The sequence below is a fragment of the Pseudopipra pipra genome, chromosome 3 (genome assembly GCF_036250125.1).
Source record: "Pseudopipra pipra isolate bDixPip1 chromosome 3, bDixPip1.hap1, whole genome shotgun sequence".
In the NCBI taxonomy this organism is placed as follows: Eukaryota; Metazoa; Chordata; class Aves; order Passeriformes; family Pipridae; genus Pseudopipra; species Pseudopipra pipra.
This window is the reverse complement of record NC_087551.1, coordinates 110,550,543-110,566,536: the sequence shown is the minus strand read 5'-3', so window position 1 is coordinate 110,566,536 and position 15,994 is coordinate 110,550,543. Positions and strand designations below refer to the sequence as shown.

The window sequence follows — 15,994 nt, the reverse complement described above, 5'->3', positions numbered from 1 at the left end:
TCTATACTTAATTCCTATCTATTTGTAGGAAAGTAGACTTTATCTAAAATAAATTCGGCTATTTAGATAAATATTCATTTCCCCCCTTTTTTCTCAGAGATAATTATGCTGCTTTGTGTGCATGGAAGAAGTCTGGTTACAACAAAATAAAACCCAAACCCTATCTTTTTAAAAGGAGATAAGGTGAATTCATAAAAAAGATAAAGCAATAGCTTTATCTGTGCTGCTGTACAGAGAGACTCTTGGTTCTTAGCTGTCATTTGTAGTGTGATAATGTGATCCATAATTTCTTACCATGGTTTCACGTCAGTAGAAAGACATTTGGCTTACTTTAAGATAATGTTTTTTAAGTTCAGGTAAGTAGTTTGTGTGTCTTGATAAGGCATCACTTAAGACACATATCTGTTTTTCACTTTGATCTTCAAAGAAGGTATTTCTGACAGCAGTTGCTTTCTGATGGATTAGCGGTGTAAGAATTTTATAGACAGCATGGTGTTTTTAAAATAGTAACTTATTTTGTCAGATGAAAAAGGAGCTTTGGATCAGAAGCCTTTGAAACCACAAGCTCCTCAAGTACCACCCAAGAAGCCTATTCCTCCAAGCAAGACTAACAGCTTACTGAGAGCAGGACTCCTGCACCCAAAGCGTCCGGATAAACCTGGTTTGCCATCACCTGCACCCAAGTCAGTACAACTTAAACTGTGTGCACTGAGTGTATTTTATTTGGTTTGTTGTTTGATCTTCCCTCATGGTTGAGGTGGGAAGAAATGTGTGTTTTAAGGGCGAAAAGGATAAATTTTGCCCTACACCAACCAGTGTCTTAGTTTTCCAGCAAGTCTTTATCAGTGTGAATGTAAACCTTTCAAATTCTTTGAGACATTGAATCCATCTCAGAATCAGTATTACAGCATAAGTAACCAGGTGAAGTTACACACCTGGGGGCTGCTTTGCTTTAAGCCTGCCCCACAATGTAGTAGAAGCTGTAGCTACAGTAGCTTGATGGTGTAAAAGAATCTGGGGACACGGCCCTTGAGAATTATTATTGTGTTAAAAAAACCCTGAAGATTTGAGCTGCCTCAGTGTTCAGTGTTTCAGCACTTTGTGTAGGACAAGATAGATGGAAAGGCAGAATTGAGCACATGTAGTACCTGTGCTAAAGGCACTCAGTGTGGCTCATGTTCTCCTCTGGGGGGGGAAAAAAAGCACTTAGTACAGAAGCACATTGACTCTCTGTACTGTTGAGCCTTTTCAGTTGGATTACTGGACAAACAGGGACAAATACTTTTTAGATCCACTTAATTTTTTTTTCTCATGAAATGAAAACAATTATTTATAGTTTTTCTCTAAGACTAGTTTTACATCAGTATGTTCTCCCACACAGTGTTCCTTTCTTTCTCCATCAAAGTATTTGCTAGATCCTTACCCAGAATTGTAAATAAACTGCTGATGGGTTACTTCCCCTTGGGATGTTCAGTTGGCTTGAAAGAACCTTGAGAAAGTAAGGTCATGATGCACTTGACCTTGTGCAAATAAAGGAGCAGACATCTGCTACATCAAAGAGCTTGCACCTTAAATACCTTTTCAGTATAGAATTGTGTTATATTGACTTGGCATTTGGGGACTTTCCTGAGTAAAGATTTTACTTTTTTAAACCACAAGTCATGTTCTCTTGTTTAGAAAATAATTATGACTCTAAAGGGATTATACATGTGCAGTTAAATAGAGGTCTGTAGCCTTTAGTAATTGAAACCTTTAAATCTTAGAGGTATTTAAATGTCTGAAAGTTTGAAATTGTTTTAGGAAGATAAGGCTGCTGTGTCTTCTGCTGCTGCAGTAAAATTTCCAAATAAAGGCTTTGGGTGGTGAATTAATGACAGGGACACATTGAAGGTGACAACTGGTCAGTTGTCACCCCCACCACACATGTATAGGCCCAGTCAGCCAGGGTTTGTGATGGCAAGAATTTTAAAGGAAAACGTTATCTGTTCTTTTTTGTTTATTTATTTTGGTGGGAGGTTTATTTCTTTGGGGTTTTTGGTGGTTTTTGTTTTGTTTTTTTTTTTGGTATCTGTGAATGATGTGAGCAGATATGCAAAGAATGCATGGTAGAACAAAAGCCGTGTATACAGGGTAGTTTATTCTACATCAAGCAAGAAATAACTTGTTCTTGGCAGGTTTTTTCCTGTGCAGGATTATTTGTTTAATTTCAAGGAGTCAGATTCTGAATTAGTTCGAGAGATATTCCTGAAGATGTTATTCAGCTCGCTTGTTTTCTGAAGTGTAATACTTTGGGCTGCAGAGCCAAAGTGTACCCTGTAGAAAAAGTTCTGGATTATTTTCACAACGGGTTTGTACATGTTTGACAATTCTATGAGAGCTGGAACAGAAGAATTGGCTTTTATAGGAATAAAATTGGTCTCCAAAAGACTTGATTTTAACCAAGGCTTTAGAAAACAATATTTTTCTGTTTACATCTAATTCTTGGAATGTTTTGCTGTTAAACTGTTTAATCTCTTGACTAGGTATGTTTTGTTGTTGTTTTTCTCACTACAGAACTAATGGAGAAGTTGTTTCTCTTCGACCGAAATCTGAAATTGAGCCAGTAGCAAAACCAAAGTTAGACTCTGAACCATTACCACATAGACCAAAATCAGTAGAGGTAGATTCACTTGTGGTAAAGAGCTCTAAAGAATCAGGTAAGAAAAGAGTAAATGTTCTTTTGGGTCTTTCTTTGGATTGCAGTGTTTCACAGGATCGGAATAAGCTTTTTAGGTGATTTACTCAAAATACCACTGAGTGTGGTGTTTTGCCTGTTCAGTGAAAAATGTAGTTTTTTAGAATTGCTGAAGACAGCTGAAGGTAAGAGTGAGGAAGGGATGAAGGGATGAACAGATGTCAGCAGGGTATTTGGAGGTGGCTGATGAGCTCTGTGTTGTAACAGTGGACAGGAAGGGGGAAATGTAGGTAATGATTTGTTCTTCTAATTTGAATGCATGCTTTTTTAGCTGCTACTTTTATCTTGAGTTTTTATGAAGTTGTTTTTCTTACTGACTGGTTCTGTTTGTTCTGCTCTTGCATTTCAGATAACTTTTGCTTTTCCAGCTAACTCGTGTATTTTTAGTAATACTGTTACCTTCAGCCTTCTTAAGTTCAGAGCTATTCTAGATTATGACTTTTATCATACCTTAAATTTGGGCCAGCATGAGCATTGTGCATTTGAATTTCATGCATAAGGCTTTGCTTGATGCACCTTGAGCCAAACCTGGCATCTCTTTCATTCTAGACATATCCAGTAAAAACCTTAACACTGGTTAAAGCACCCAGATTTGAGGATCAGACTGAGCTACTATATAGTTACCTTTCATCCTTTACTGACAGTGCAACTGATATGAGACTTCTGTGTGTCTCTTAGGCAGAGATCACCTGCTGCAGGCATATTTTTCTAAACTCTAAATTAATTGTGTGATTAACCAGCATATAAAGAGATTTAGTGACTTGTACTTGCAGTATGTGTCTTGCACGTCTCAAATGTAACTTTTCATCTCAGAAAAGGTTTTTAGTAATAATACATTTTAAAATAATATAGCTTGATTTATTTTATTTTTTAGGCCAATTATGATATTCTGATTGTGGAATAGTTGGTTCTAAAGTTTAATAAATTCATCTGGAAGATAAAAATAATGCATTAGAAAAACTGAAGCAGTTTACGAATAGAAAAGAGTGCTCCTGATTTTTTTATTAAGCATTTTAAAATGTGCTTCTAAGCGTAAATGCTTTGTATGAGTAAAGGTTAGTTCTTGTTTGTTTGTAATACAAAAGTTATTGTTTGCTGAGCCACAGAAAGCTGGTCTTCAGCAGGTAATCATATATCCTGGAAACACTACAAATATTATCAGTGATACCCTAAAGGATAAATTCATTTTTTATTTCCCAGAAAGTCTGTACCTGTGCTGTGATAGGCTTTATTTTGAGGCTTTTGAATTGGCAGTTTAACTATTGCCTCTACTTAAAGATGAGTTTGAGTGAGGGTATGGAAGAAAGACTTCCAGGCCAAAATAAGCTGAGAGATGAAAGAGGGATGCAAACCTAATCTTAAAATGTGAGCCTTGTCCTACTACTCAGATTAGATACTAGAAAAAAGTTCTTCCCTGAGGGAGGTAAGGCTCTGGCACAGGTGGCCCAGAGAAGCTGTGGCTGCCCCATCCCTGGAAGTGCTCAAGGCCAGGTTGGATGGGGCTCTGAGCAACCTGGTCTAGTGGAAAGTGTCCCTGCCTATGGCAGTTGGGTTGGAACTGGGTGATATTAAGGTGCCTTCCAACCCAAACCATTCTGTGATTCTGTGATTATCTCTGGGGTTGTATTACAAGTGTTACTGTATAGCACAGTATCATTGAACCTCAGGAAAAACTCCCTATGAAAACAGATGGAATATATTTTTTTCTTCTTCAGGTTCAGTTATCTTGACAACTTTAATAACCACACTGGTAACATATTAGCTGTGATATTAGGTGTTCATATATATGTAAAACCTCTTAGTTTCATACAGTTTAGAAAAAAAAATAAATCTGTGAATTCTGTTTTATTGACATAAGTTTGTTCAGGCTTATGGAGAAAGTAAAGTTTTTAATGCCTAGATGGTGCGGTGGACAGAGGTGCAGGACAAGCCTGTGAGTGAGGTCTGTTCAGTGGCCCTTGTTTGGCTCAGGGAGTCCATGTGGGGATGCAGCACTGACAGGGTCAAGGAGCTGCTATTGAAGGACAGTTTCAAAAATCCTCTGTTATGTCAAACATTCCTCAAAACAATCCGCATAAGTCACTTTTAGTTTTATTACTCTTGTGAAAAAAGACTAGTCCAAAATCCTGCCAGTAAAACATAATGAATCTCATGCTCTATTTCCTTGTATGTATTCTGCTGCTAAAGACATAATACTCTGTGCAGCCAAGGCTCTATAAAACTCAAAAGATGTTGGGTCCTTATATAACGTTTAAGGCTGTTTAATCTTACAATAACCAGAATAGATGCTAAAAGATGAGGGAAAATGTATGGCTGAGGCTGGCAACTGCTTTACCAGAGTCTCTATTTTTAGTTCCTCCCCTGCACCTTTAGATTATGATCCTGAAGTGAATGAAATTTTAGAAAATCAATTGATTTTTAAGTATGGGTTCTGGTTTTCTGCAACTTAGTGTGGTGTAGGTTGAGCCACTTTCAATTTAGCATAAGGAGAAGCTGTACATACTGTGTAAGGAAAAGACAACCTAGTCTACCAAAATTAGGCCCCCAGCCATCAGATGAGGACAAATACTCAAAACCATTCAGAAACATTGATCACATTGAAATAGCTCCTTTTGAAGTGTTATTTGAAAAAATGCATAAATGTTTCTCTGATGGAATAGAATTCAAGTGCTGTGAAAGACTAAAGCTTTAATACTGGCATGCTGAACATGTAAAGCAATTCTGTTTCTTCTACAAATGTTTCTTTTTCCTGCTTTGTAAAATAATTTTTTGTTCAGAATCTTTTTCTAGACATTCCTCTCCTTGACTTTTCTTTCCAGATTTTGTTTCCTATCCTGTTTGCCATGTTTCCCTTCTTACGTGTCAGGAAATTACCCTACCCTTCTCCATTTTGGTAAGATAACAATCTATAAGGAAATCCAAATGCTTTATTCCATACACATATCCTCTTCTTAACATCATAAGCGTGATTTTCATTTGCAGTTATTGGTAGTAAAACTTTGGGGTTTCTATTTAAAATGTTTTATTTGTTTGTTTGAATGCCTATTTTCCTTAGCTGTTAAAAGAAGTTACTTCTAAGTATGCTTTTCAATTAGGAACTTTTGGGGATTAAAACAAAATAAGAAAAAACTTACATTTCAGCTATTGATAAGCCAAACCCAGTGTTTGTTTATAGTGAAATGTGTTCAGTACCTTTAGGTATATGTAGGTTGAAGGGATTTATCATTCTGTACACACAAATTATGCAGTTTTGAAGCTTTTAGGCAGTGGATCCATTAGTGTTGACTATTTAGTATCATGAGTCTTGTAAAACAGTAGTTTTAGAAGTTCTGTATTAGGCACATTCTTAATTGTATCAAATACCTTACTGTTGCTTGACTGCTCATGTGAATATTTGAAAGCTTATATCTGTCCCCTAAATTTTGGGGGGTGAAATCTCAGCAGGATGAGGAATAGGAGAAAGGGCTTCTTACTCCACAGATTGTGAGTTTTCGTCCTCTAAAATATTGGATACATTTCACTTGTGGCTGGGGTTTAAACACCCAAGATATATGAGGTAGTGGAACTGTAATTTCTTTGGACACCCCTTCAGCTTTGCTTCTTTTTGTGAAGGCTTTTTAAGGCAAACTGCTGTAAATACACTTGAAGCACTCACAAATCTTAACCTCTCACCTAATTATATCAAAGCTCCTAACAGTTCTGTGATGGATCCATGGTGAGCTTACAGAAGGAGACATTTCTAGTAGTCCATCCAGTGTAACTGTTTAAGCTTAGCTTGTGTTCTTAGAAAGAAAGGTGTCCTTGCTCAGCCTTAAAATTCTGTTTTGACTCAGAGTATCCCCAGATGTGTGGTATTGCTCTTTTGGCACTATGATGGGATTTTCTTTAGCAGTTACTCACAAGCTGTCTATAAGAATCTTAATTGATAAATCACTTTATTGATTGAAAAGAGTGTAAGCTGTGAACTTACAGTGGGTTTCATCAGTATGTCTATTGGTTTAATGGTTTACTGGTTTAATTTTCTCTTAAAATAACTAAAAATCTTGTTTAAAAAGAAAAACAATCAAATAAACCCCCTAAGCCTGCAAAGAAACCAACCAACCCACTGTCAAAAACACAAACACAAATCCCCACCAACCAATGTTCTAATTTCTTCCCTGTACTAACGGAGAGGTAAAAATGAAAATGCAAGTGCAGTCAGAATTCCCTCTGTCTGTAATCTGCTGGTAATATTTTAATGCTGAACAATTCTCTCAAATGTAACAATTTCCTTTAGAAACTCCTAATAACGTGGAAAAAATTCTTGGCTTTAGTGTTATCCCACCATCTACATTTAAATGATTTACAGTTCAAGACTGTAGCAGTCTTCATCTTCAAGCCTTGTCAAATATTGTGATTTTTTTTTTTTTAATATCATGTTATTCTTAGTAAGTTCGTAATATTCTTAATATGCCTGATGTTTGCTTTGTTTGCAGAGACAGGGCTGGCATTACAATCATAATAGCAACTCAATTTTTAATTCTTATTTAAATTTCCTGCCAAATGATTTGTCATTTCTTCAGAATGACAAAAGGAGGATTGTTTACAGTTAGAAATTACTGAAATGGAGGAAAAGGCATATATGTTTTTCTTATTAGCTTTTTAATAACACCTAGGTAACATAAATCCTAATTTGCATTTTGGCAACCTGGTCTAGTAGAAGGTGTCCCTGCCTGTGGTGGAGGTGTGTGGAATGAGGTGTTCTTTAAGGTCCATTCCAAGCCATACCATTCTGTGATGGATTAGTACTCTGGGATTACTGATAGTTGAGTAAAGACCATGCAGATACACCCTTTGGTCGCTGTTGCTTGTCTTGTATTAAATACTGTATTGGCAACAGAAATCCCTTCACATTTATTTCCCCCTCATCCTCTTTTCCATCAGCTGCTTGCCATTCATCATTCTTCTGTTTCTCCCTTCTTTATTTTTCTTCCCTGCTTTTTAAATTGCAGATGTGGTTGCATGTTTGCAAAAGACTGTTTTGACATTCTCTTTCGTAGAAGTAAAAACCAGCAAAACTGATTGGTAACAGTGTTACAAATGCTTTCATTTCAACAAGGGAATGGGGGATGAAGTAGGTCTGATCAGGGCTGTCCAAAAGAGGTGAATGTTTTAAGGACTTCATGGATATTAATACGAGAAGACTTTAAAATCAATTAAAACATTCAGTGGAAAACTCAGTACGTGCAGGTATAAATTAGCTTTGACAATGTGTGAGTAAAACTTGCATTAATCAGATGATTTTAAGTCCTCCAGACACTGAAGGAGTATGAATGGTCTGGCTCAGTGTTTACAGGGTTTTTATTCTTATCTGACCTCTTGCTGTAGATTCAAAATGAGTGAAAACATAGGGAAAGAAGGTTCTGTTTGCTAAATCATAATGTCATGGAAGAATCAGACATCACACAAAAAAACCCCCAAAACAATCTTAAACGTTACTTTTGGTGCCTGTAGTAAATACTGGGTGGCATTTTAGTTAGAATATATAAAATAAGTGATGAATTTGGGTTGTAAAATATATAACTGTAATCTTATGTCAATGTTTAAATAAAAACCACAACTTAATCTCACTACACATCTGTTGCCAGGTAAGTATATTTATTTTTGTGGTGAAATAGTTAAGAAGTCCAGTTGTTAATTAGGTGAAGTACTTGTGTTATTAGATTAGTTATGTTCAGTTCTTTCTGTTAATGTTTTTTTCCTAAAATTGCCTCTTCTCAGAGGACATAAAGTATTTCTGCTAATCTGAGAGATTACCTAGAGCTGTGAGCATGAGAGATTACCTAGAGCTGTGAGCATAAGAGACTGATGAGCAAAGAGATTTATAGTATTTAATGAAGTATCAGAATGGAGTTTTGAAGTGTTTTACTACAGATTTATGAAATTGTATATTTTCTTTAGATACTGCATATGAAAAAACTACCCTGCACAGACATATGTGCAGTTAATGCTGTTAATTTACTTTCACCAACGTGTGACATACAGCAGTGTGTACTTTACTGGGTTATCTTTATTTTTGTCTTAGTCAGTAAACTTGTATTTTCATACAAGGTTAGCAATACCAAAATATGCTCTCAAGTAGTTGAATATGGCAGCTCTTGAAAGAAGTAATAAATATGTTTTTCTGCAGATACTTGTTAAGTTTGTTTTATGCTGCCATGCCACTACAGCAGTTATGTTCATAACTTGAAATTCATTTGAGTTAACTCTTAATTTTTTTCAAGGGGAAAATATGATTTATTAGACATGTCCAAGTCATGTAGTTGTTTCATGTGGCTCCTGTATTGTATGTGCTGAAGGTCTTTGAAATAGTAAGAATTCTGAATTTTTTTTTTTTTAGTTAAGGAAAATAAAGCGATAAAAAGAACACAACAGAACTTTCTGGTCTTGATGGTGGTCTTTGTTTTCATCTTTTTCTAGATCTGTTAAGCTTTGATGATGTAATAGCTACCTCAGATAATCTGTCACACCCGACTGCGAACCGGCCCAAGATGCCTGGTAGGAGGCTGCCCTCACGTTTCAATAGCAGTCCTGTGAGTATATTGGGGGTGGTTTTGTCCTAGTGAACTACTAACTAACTTCCCAGGAAACAGGACTGCACTGGGAAACAGTCCTGTGAACCATTTACCTGAGAGCAAATTGCCACAAAGGTTCAGTTCCTATAGACTGTGTCTAGAGGAATAACCATTCCCAGCAGGGAAGGGAATGTAAGAGAAACAACAGAATTGAGTTGCTTGCAGCTGGAGGAGTCTTTCTGTTCCATGGGGTGTTGCTGAAATGACTGATGGTGGAATAGGTGTTGCACATACACACAGTTTTGAAAGTGTCTGCAGTGTCTTACAAGGCTAGCAAATGGTCACTACAAATTTGGAATTTAATGTTGCTGTAACGTGAGACTTGTGATCTTACATGTTGATGTGAGATTGTCAGACAATGAGAAGCATGTGGGGCAGACTCCTTGAAATCAGTTTTTGTCATTGGGTGTTGTACAGTTCACTTATGCCAATTACCATCTACAGTTATCAGCCATTTATGTTTTATGGAAACACCTACAGGCTCCCCAAAGCATCAAGGACTTTGGTATTGCAGATATGCTTGAAAACCCTGCCCAAAATTCCTATTTTTAAATTTAACTGAATATCTTCTAGTCTAGCAATTTTAAGTTTCATTACTTATTTCCCCTTTACTATTGAATCTTTAGAAATATGTGACAGTTCTGGTTTTTTTTTTAATTTAATTTTAATTTTTTTTTTAATTCTGAAAACCTTTTCATTTTTTGTGAATGGTGTACCAGGGAAGTCAGAACGTGAGTCCAGAAAAAAATCTGAAGGTGCAGAAAGAAGAAGAAAGTGCCAAACCAAAGCCAGTTGAAACAAAAAAGGTATGATGACCCCAAGGAGCTAGAGGAGTACCAGGCAGCTTGGTGTTCTGTTCATTTTGCTTGTGTTTCCAGTATAGGTTGATGCAATGACCTAAAGACAAATGATTGTATTTAACTGCAAGTGAACTGTGTCATTTAGTATAAGTTCATAGTAAAAACTTTAGTAGGAAGTTCATTTATCTTTGGTATAAAGTGCATCAGTTCTGATGAGAACTGTTGTATCAGGTGGTATTTCCCAAATAACTTCCAGTTTTGCTCAGCCTTTGGTCTCCCGACAGACAGAACAACTAAGCAGATCAGCAAAGTGCACAAAAGTTTATTTATAATGATCCAGTGGACTCCATTAAACCACATTTTTAAGTGTAGAGAACTGCACTGTGAGTACTTTTTTAGTGCCCTCAGGAACCTCAGGGAAACTTAATTAAGAACTGTATGAAATAACTATTTTGTGTATTACAGTAGTACATTTGAACTGGACATTGTTTTACCTTTTAGATTGAATATTAAAGAAGCTTGTGCATGTTTAGCTCCCACCCTGGTAAAACCTGTGTGTTGTAAGTGGTCAGTTCATAAAGTTTTTGTTTCTTAGCTTTCTATTAATTTATTTTTTCAGCCATCTGCATTCAGCCCAATTACATCTTCATCTCAGAGACCAAGTTCTGTCATACTTGACTTTTTACCTGGAGACATCCAACTTAAAGGAGAAACTGATGATGAAAAAATTACTATGGAAGAGCTCAGGACTCAGATTAATGATTTAATGGGTTTAATAGATGCACTGAAGAAAGAACACGGGTAAATATTTTCTTTCTCAGTCTCCAAAGGGATATATAGAGAATCCTATAAATGTCTTTATTGCCAGACTTAAAAGTAAGAAAAGTATTGTATGATAATATATTAATATTAATTTAGAACTTTTCTTTCAAAGTTGATCCAACTAAATGTCCTAAATATGTACAAATTTGATGTCAGAATATTTTTGGAATTTGTACACATTTGCACTCCTGCATTCGCTACAGCTTTTTGAAAGTATTTCTCAAACAGTTTACGCTTTCACTGTAAGGAATATTAGGTAATTTTTTGTGGTAATAATGTAAGTACGTGTGCTGGCCTTGTGTAACACCGTGCACAAGTGTTTGCAGTATTGACATGACTGTTAGTAGAGAAAGATATTCAAACTGGTGATCATGGTGACCCCATCGTGTGCAATTGTAATTCTTAGCACTTTCTTTATTTTCTGTTCTAAGTAATTTGTTCTCTTTGTAGAAATTGCCAGGTTATTTTACCTTAAATTCAACTTTACAGGTTACATAACATTTTGAACTTTTAAGTAACCTACTTAAAATTGTGATTAAAAATTAGGAATAGGTGCATTGTGATAGATAAGAAGTGTTGGGAGTTGGTGGAAGCTCGTGGTCCAACAGATTTGAGTAACAATTCACTAGTGGGCGTGTACCTTCATATGTGAATTTCACTTGTAAAATTTAAACAAAGCCTGTGTCCTCAGTGATGTGAGGATTTTTTCCGCCCCTCTCTAACTTGTATTTCTGGTGTCTTTACTATTAGGAGAGAACTGGAAAAACTAAAGAAGGATTTGGAAGAAGAGAAGCTGTTGCGAAGCAATCTGGAGGTAAAGTTACCGGTTTGGGAAGGGGTGGGTGGTTCAGAAGTAGGCATTGTTTTGGAATTCGATGTCACAGGAAAGTCTCAACAAACCTGTTCAGTCTTTTTTTGCATTGCTGTGTTAGTGTGTGGTTGAATGAATCCTTCACAAGGCAGTTGGATGTATATAGAAGATCCAAGTTCAGCTTTTGTTACCTGGAATATTATTTGTAACAAAGTGTGTGGGTGTTGCTAGAAATATGTCCAATTGGACAGGTAGTACTTTGCTTTTTTAAGATTGAAAGACAAATTTACTTTAGGGAATCAAAAGAAAAACAGGGCAAAAGTAAATTGCTCTAAATTTTTGATGAAGTGTCTAAATATTAAGTGTGGATAATTGGCCAAAAGAACAGAATGCATCTGAAAAATTTCCTTATGAATGAACACCACTCCTCAATTCATAGATGAAGACCACTGGCTGCATTGCAGTCTGATGCCATTAAGTAGTTAATAGGATGAGCTCATTGTAGGAAGTTATTTCAGTCTGGTACAAAAGGGCATTTTGTTTGTGAAGTAGTGCATCTTACTGACTACAAAGCTACTTTTGACACTTGAGAACAACTTCTGGTGAGTCCACTTTTTAACGTGTCTCTAAAGCAATCAATGCAGTCACCTTAAATATGCACTGGGGATGAAGAAGAGATAACTTCCAGGTATCCTCTAAGTGCATTTGAAGAAATACAAATTGATCATGGCACAGTGTTTTGTATGAAGGCTGGTTTAGAAAGTTACTCTGAGGTGATGATGCAGCATCACACTGGGACACATCAAGTGATTCCATAACTCAGCTTTGCTTTGTTCAGAGTGAGTTTATCTGACAAGATGTACCAGAACCGTAGGCAAATTCTTGATGATTTTATATTCCTGTTTGTTTAGCAATATAGTATTACCAAATCAGCTGTAAATATTGAGCTGTTATATGCAGTAATGTTACAATATTATTAACTTCAGTGTATTTGAAAATGTTACAACTTTGGTGAAAGCTCTGAAGACTTTCCTTTATTGCTACTTTAATACTGACTTTCTTTTCAAAATGTCCATTTTCCAGCTTGAAATAGAAAAATTGAAGAAAGCAGTGATGTCTACATGAGAGCTATGGACTCAATGTTTTTAACTCACCAGGAATTCAAAGCTGAACACAAGGAGAACTGACTCTTATTTCATAATGATGGATGCTGTTGTTCTACAGTCTTAAAGAAAAAATATAGTAAAAAAAGGAATATAGTCTTATATTCAGAGAGATAAGAAAACAAAAGAGAATAATGGTGTAATTTTTTTGCCAATATAAAAGAGGCCTTATTTCTTACTGTGCTGGAATTGCAGACCTTATTTTTTTGGTTTGCTAGAAAATACTACTGAATCTGTATAGAAAGGAGAGGGAATTCTTAATAGATTTTTATGGAATACCTGTAGCTTAATTTTTAAAGAGATGTATACTATAAATAGGGTGATCTATCTTTACAACTAATCTGTAAAATAGTCTATTGGGAGGGGTGGAATAACTGTATTGTAATTGTAGTCACTACTTTTCCCCTACACGCAAAAGGGAATATATGATATTTGTATAATTTTGGCAGTCTCACCCAGGGTTATGCTGTTGTGCCTGTCTGCAGTGAGAATATTAATACTATGCTGTTTATAAGTTGAGTAATGAGATAGGAATTTGTTAGTGCAATGAAGCAGGTGAAACTCCTATGCATTGTAGTGAGAATGGATGATCTAATCCGAGTAGTTCAGCAGAACGGTTTGTCACTTGCACTATTGGATTAAAAAGGGACTTAGGACTGAATCGTGAAATTATGAAAAAAATCAGTTTGTAAAACCACAAAATGCAGGAAATACAGAAAAAAGGCTTGAGTCCAGTCTTAACCTGTTGTGCCTGAAATACTCCAGTATACAGCATGGAAAAGGAAACCTTAAGTCACGATGTCTGTGTACCTGTGTATCTAAACTGAAGTCATCAGTCTTTGTAATGGTTCAATATGCATCTTGATCTGTTTTTACAATAGTCAGGTTTTGTTTATAACATGTCTCCAAATAAATCCCTTTGGAACTTTGATACTCTCAAAAGGTCTCAATATTTATATATTTATGCCATGACCTTTCTCAGTATACTGTTTACCTCTAAATTTAATAACACCTTTGTATTTTAATGAGTAATTGGAACAATTGCTTTGACATGATTTTGCTGATGTCCAAGACAGTGTCTTTATTTTATGGAAAACAGTTGAGGTCTTGTGGATTACCATTATCTTTAACCCCTGAGCTCAGCACTTGCAGCAGAACAATATACAAATAATATGCAAAGTGATGGGAGACAATGGTATTTATTGCTGTGTTTGTTTGATTAAAGAATTAAAAAACATACAGCTTTAGAAAGCCAGTCAAAATGCATTAATTCTGTTAGTAATCAGCTCATCTCCTTTTGATCTGCTGTAATTTAAATGACAAAAAAGTGTCCCATAGTTTGGCAACTTCACCAATAAAAGAAGTAATTAAACTTCTATTCATGGGAGTAGTCATACATATAGTAATTATTTAGTATGTCACTAGCTCAAGTGACATGGAAGTGTTACTTCTTGAGAGTGTACTTTTTCCACAGTTGATGCATCATAAAACATTAAATGTCAGAAAGTCAACTGGAGGATGTTCATCAATTGCTGATTTAAATAGTTAATGAAATTTGATTAATATACTATGCAGGTATTGAGTAATATTTGCTAGTCAAATTGGTAATAAGCTGATTCAATATTAATGCTTTTAACTTCGAATTGCCTAAATGCACCACAAATGAAGGGTTGAGCCATGTGTTTATGTTGAGGAATCATGTGCAGCAGCAATGCTTCTCGTCAGACACTAAACCCTTGCTTGGAATTCACCCCTAAAGCAGGGGATGGAAAGCAAGAATTGAGCCTAATGGAATACTCAGTTTTGTTATACAAGCTCTTCACTGTGGTTGGAGCATGAAACAAATCTTGGGATGGATTTGCTCTGCAGAAGTTGTGCCTCTGTGTGAGCTTGTAGAGGATGAACAGAACAAGACAATCAGTTAAAGCCACAAATGGAAGGCGTTTGTTATTTAATGGCCTTTGTTCGCTATAGCAATAAATGACCCAAGTGCAATGACTTGATTTAATGAACCCTTCTTTAAAAGTCGCTGCTATGAGTATTTTTAGCCATAAGGAAGTTGCCCTGATATGTGTCTGTCCTGTCTTCAGCCAGTGTTATGTACTGCGGTGGAGGGGGAGAGAGGGTAATGGTTTTGAAGACATTCCACAGTACAAGTTCCTACGAGCTGTGTGCTTCACTGACTTTATACTGGTGCTGTAAAATGATGCATGCTATCCAAACTCAGCAAATAAAATCAGTATAAAAACCTGTTCAAACGTCTTCTCAGTTCTGTTCAGGAATGATTTTGTATGCTGGTAAATCCTTTGCAGGAGGAGTTGCGGGGGGAGGGCAGACCAAAGTATTTATATAGTCTCCATTTGAGGCTTTCAGATTTTCATTTGCTCACTGGGATGCTCTGGTTCCTGACTGTCAGGATGGCTTAGGATCCAAACAGTTGGAAAGCTTACTGGGCTTTTTGCAAATGTAACTTCTCAGGATTTCTTCTTTATTTTTTTCCCCCCTGTTGGTTCATATTGAACTGACCTTACTGTGCATCTTCAGAGCCTCTTTTTAGGCTCCCTGTTCCATTCAGTAACATGGATGAATGCATGAAGCACTTAAATGTACAGTGAAGAACTGAAGACTGTGGTGTGGGATGTTTAATAGGGATACGTATGAGGGTAAAGGTAAATGAGGAACAGAACAACAAAAGGGTGTTTTTAAACTCTTAAGGTTTTTATTCAATCTTAACAAGATTCTCTAAAAAGCTTTTGTTTGCATACAAAGTATAGTAAAAAAACCCAAACACACTGAAATTACAGGTCTACTTTTTTGATTTTTTCCACAAAGGTGACTTTTTTTCATTAACATTTCTTCATGGTAGTGAAGTTTCTGATGGAAACCTGTGACATCATGCAAGGTTCGACTTTGAGTTGTGTAGCAAAGTATCTGTTGAACTTTTAAATAAATACCTTGTATTCATTGTTGTCATAAATTTTCAGAAGTCTGTTAACTCTTTTCAAAGGGATGGTAAAAACAGGTTTTCACAGCTGCCTTTTGGCTGCTGT

General features: G+C 36.1%; 1 protein-coding gene across 4 annotated transcripts in view; it reads left to right on the top strand.

The window, feature by feature from the left end:
* Positions 1-15,196, top strand: part of CD2AP (CD2 associated protein) — an 81,479-nt gene extending 66,283 nt beyond the window's left edge. For 3 of the 4 annotated variants that reach the window (XM_064650690.1, XM_064650691.1, XM_064650693.1), the window contains 7 exons: positions 524-683; positions 2,554-2,696; positions 9,194-9,306; positions 10,068-10,154; positions 10,768-10,949; positions 11,721-11,784; positions 12,865-15,196. In XM_064650690.1, coding sequence (XP_064506760.1) covers positions 524-683; positions 2,554-2,696; positions 9,194-9,306; positions 10,068-10,154; positions 10,768-10,949; positions 11,721-11,784; positions 12,865-12,906 — 791 coding nt within the window. In that variant the 3' untranslated portion in view covers positions 12,907-15,196. Of the gene's footprint in view, positions 1-523; positions 684-2,553; positions 2,697-5,553; positions 5,628-9,193; positions 9,307-10,067; positions 10,155-10,767; positions 10,950-11,720; positions 11,785-12,864 lie in introns of those variants that run through there. The other variant, XM_064650694.1, reaches the window with a different exon arrangement.
* Positions 15,197-15,994: the final 798 nt, after the last annotated feature.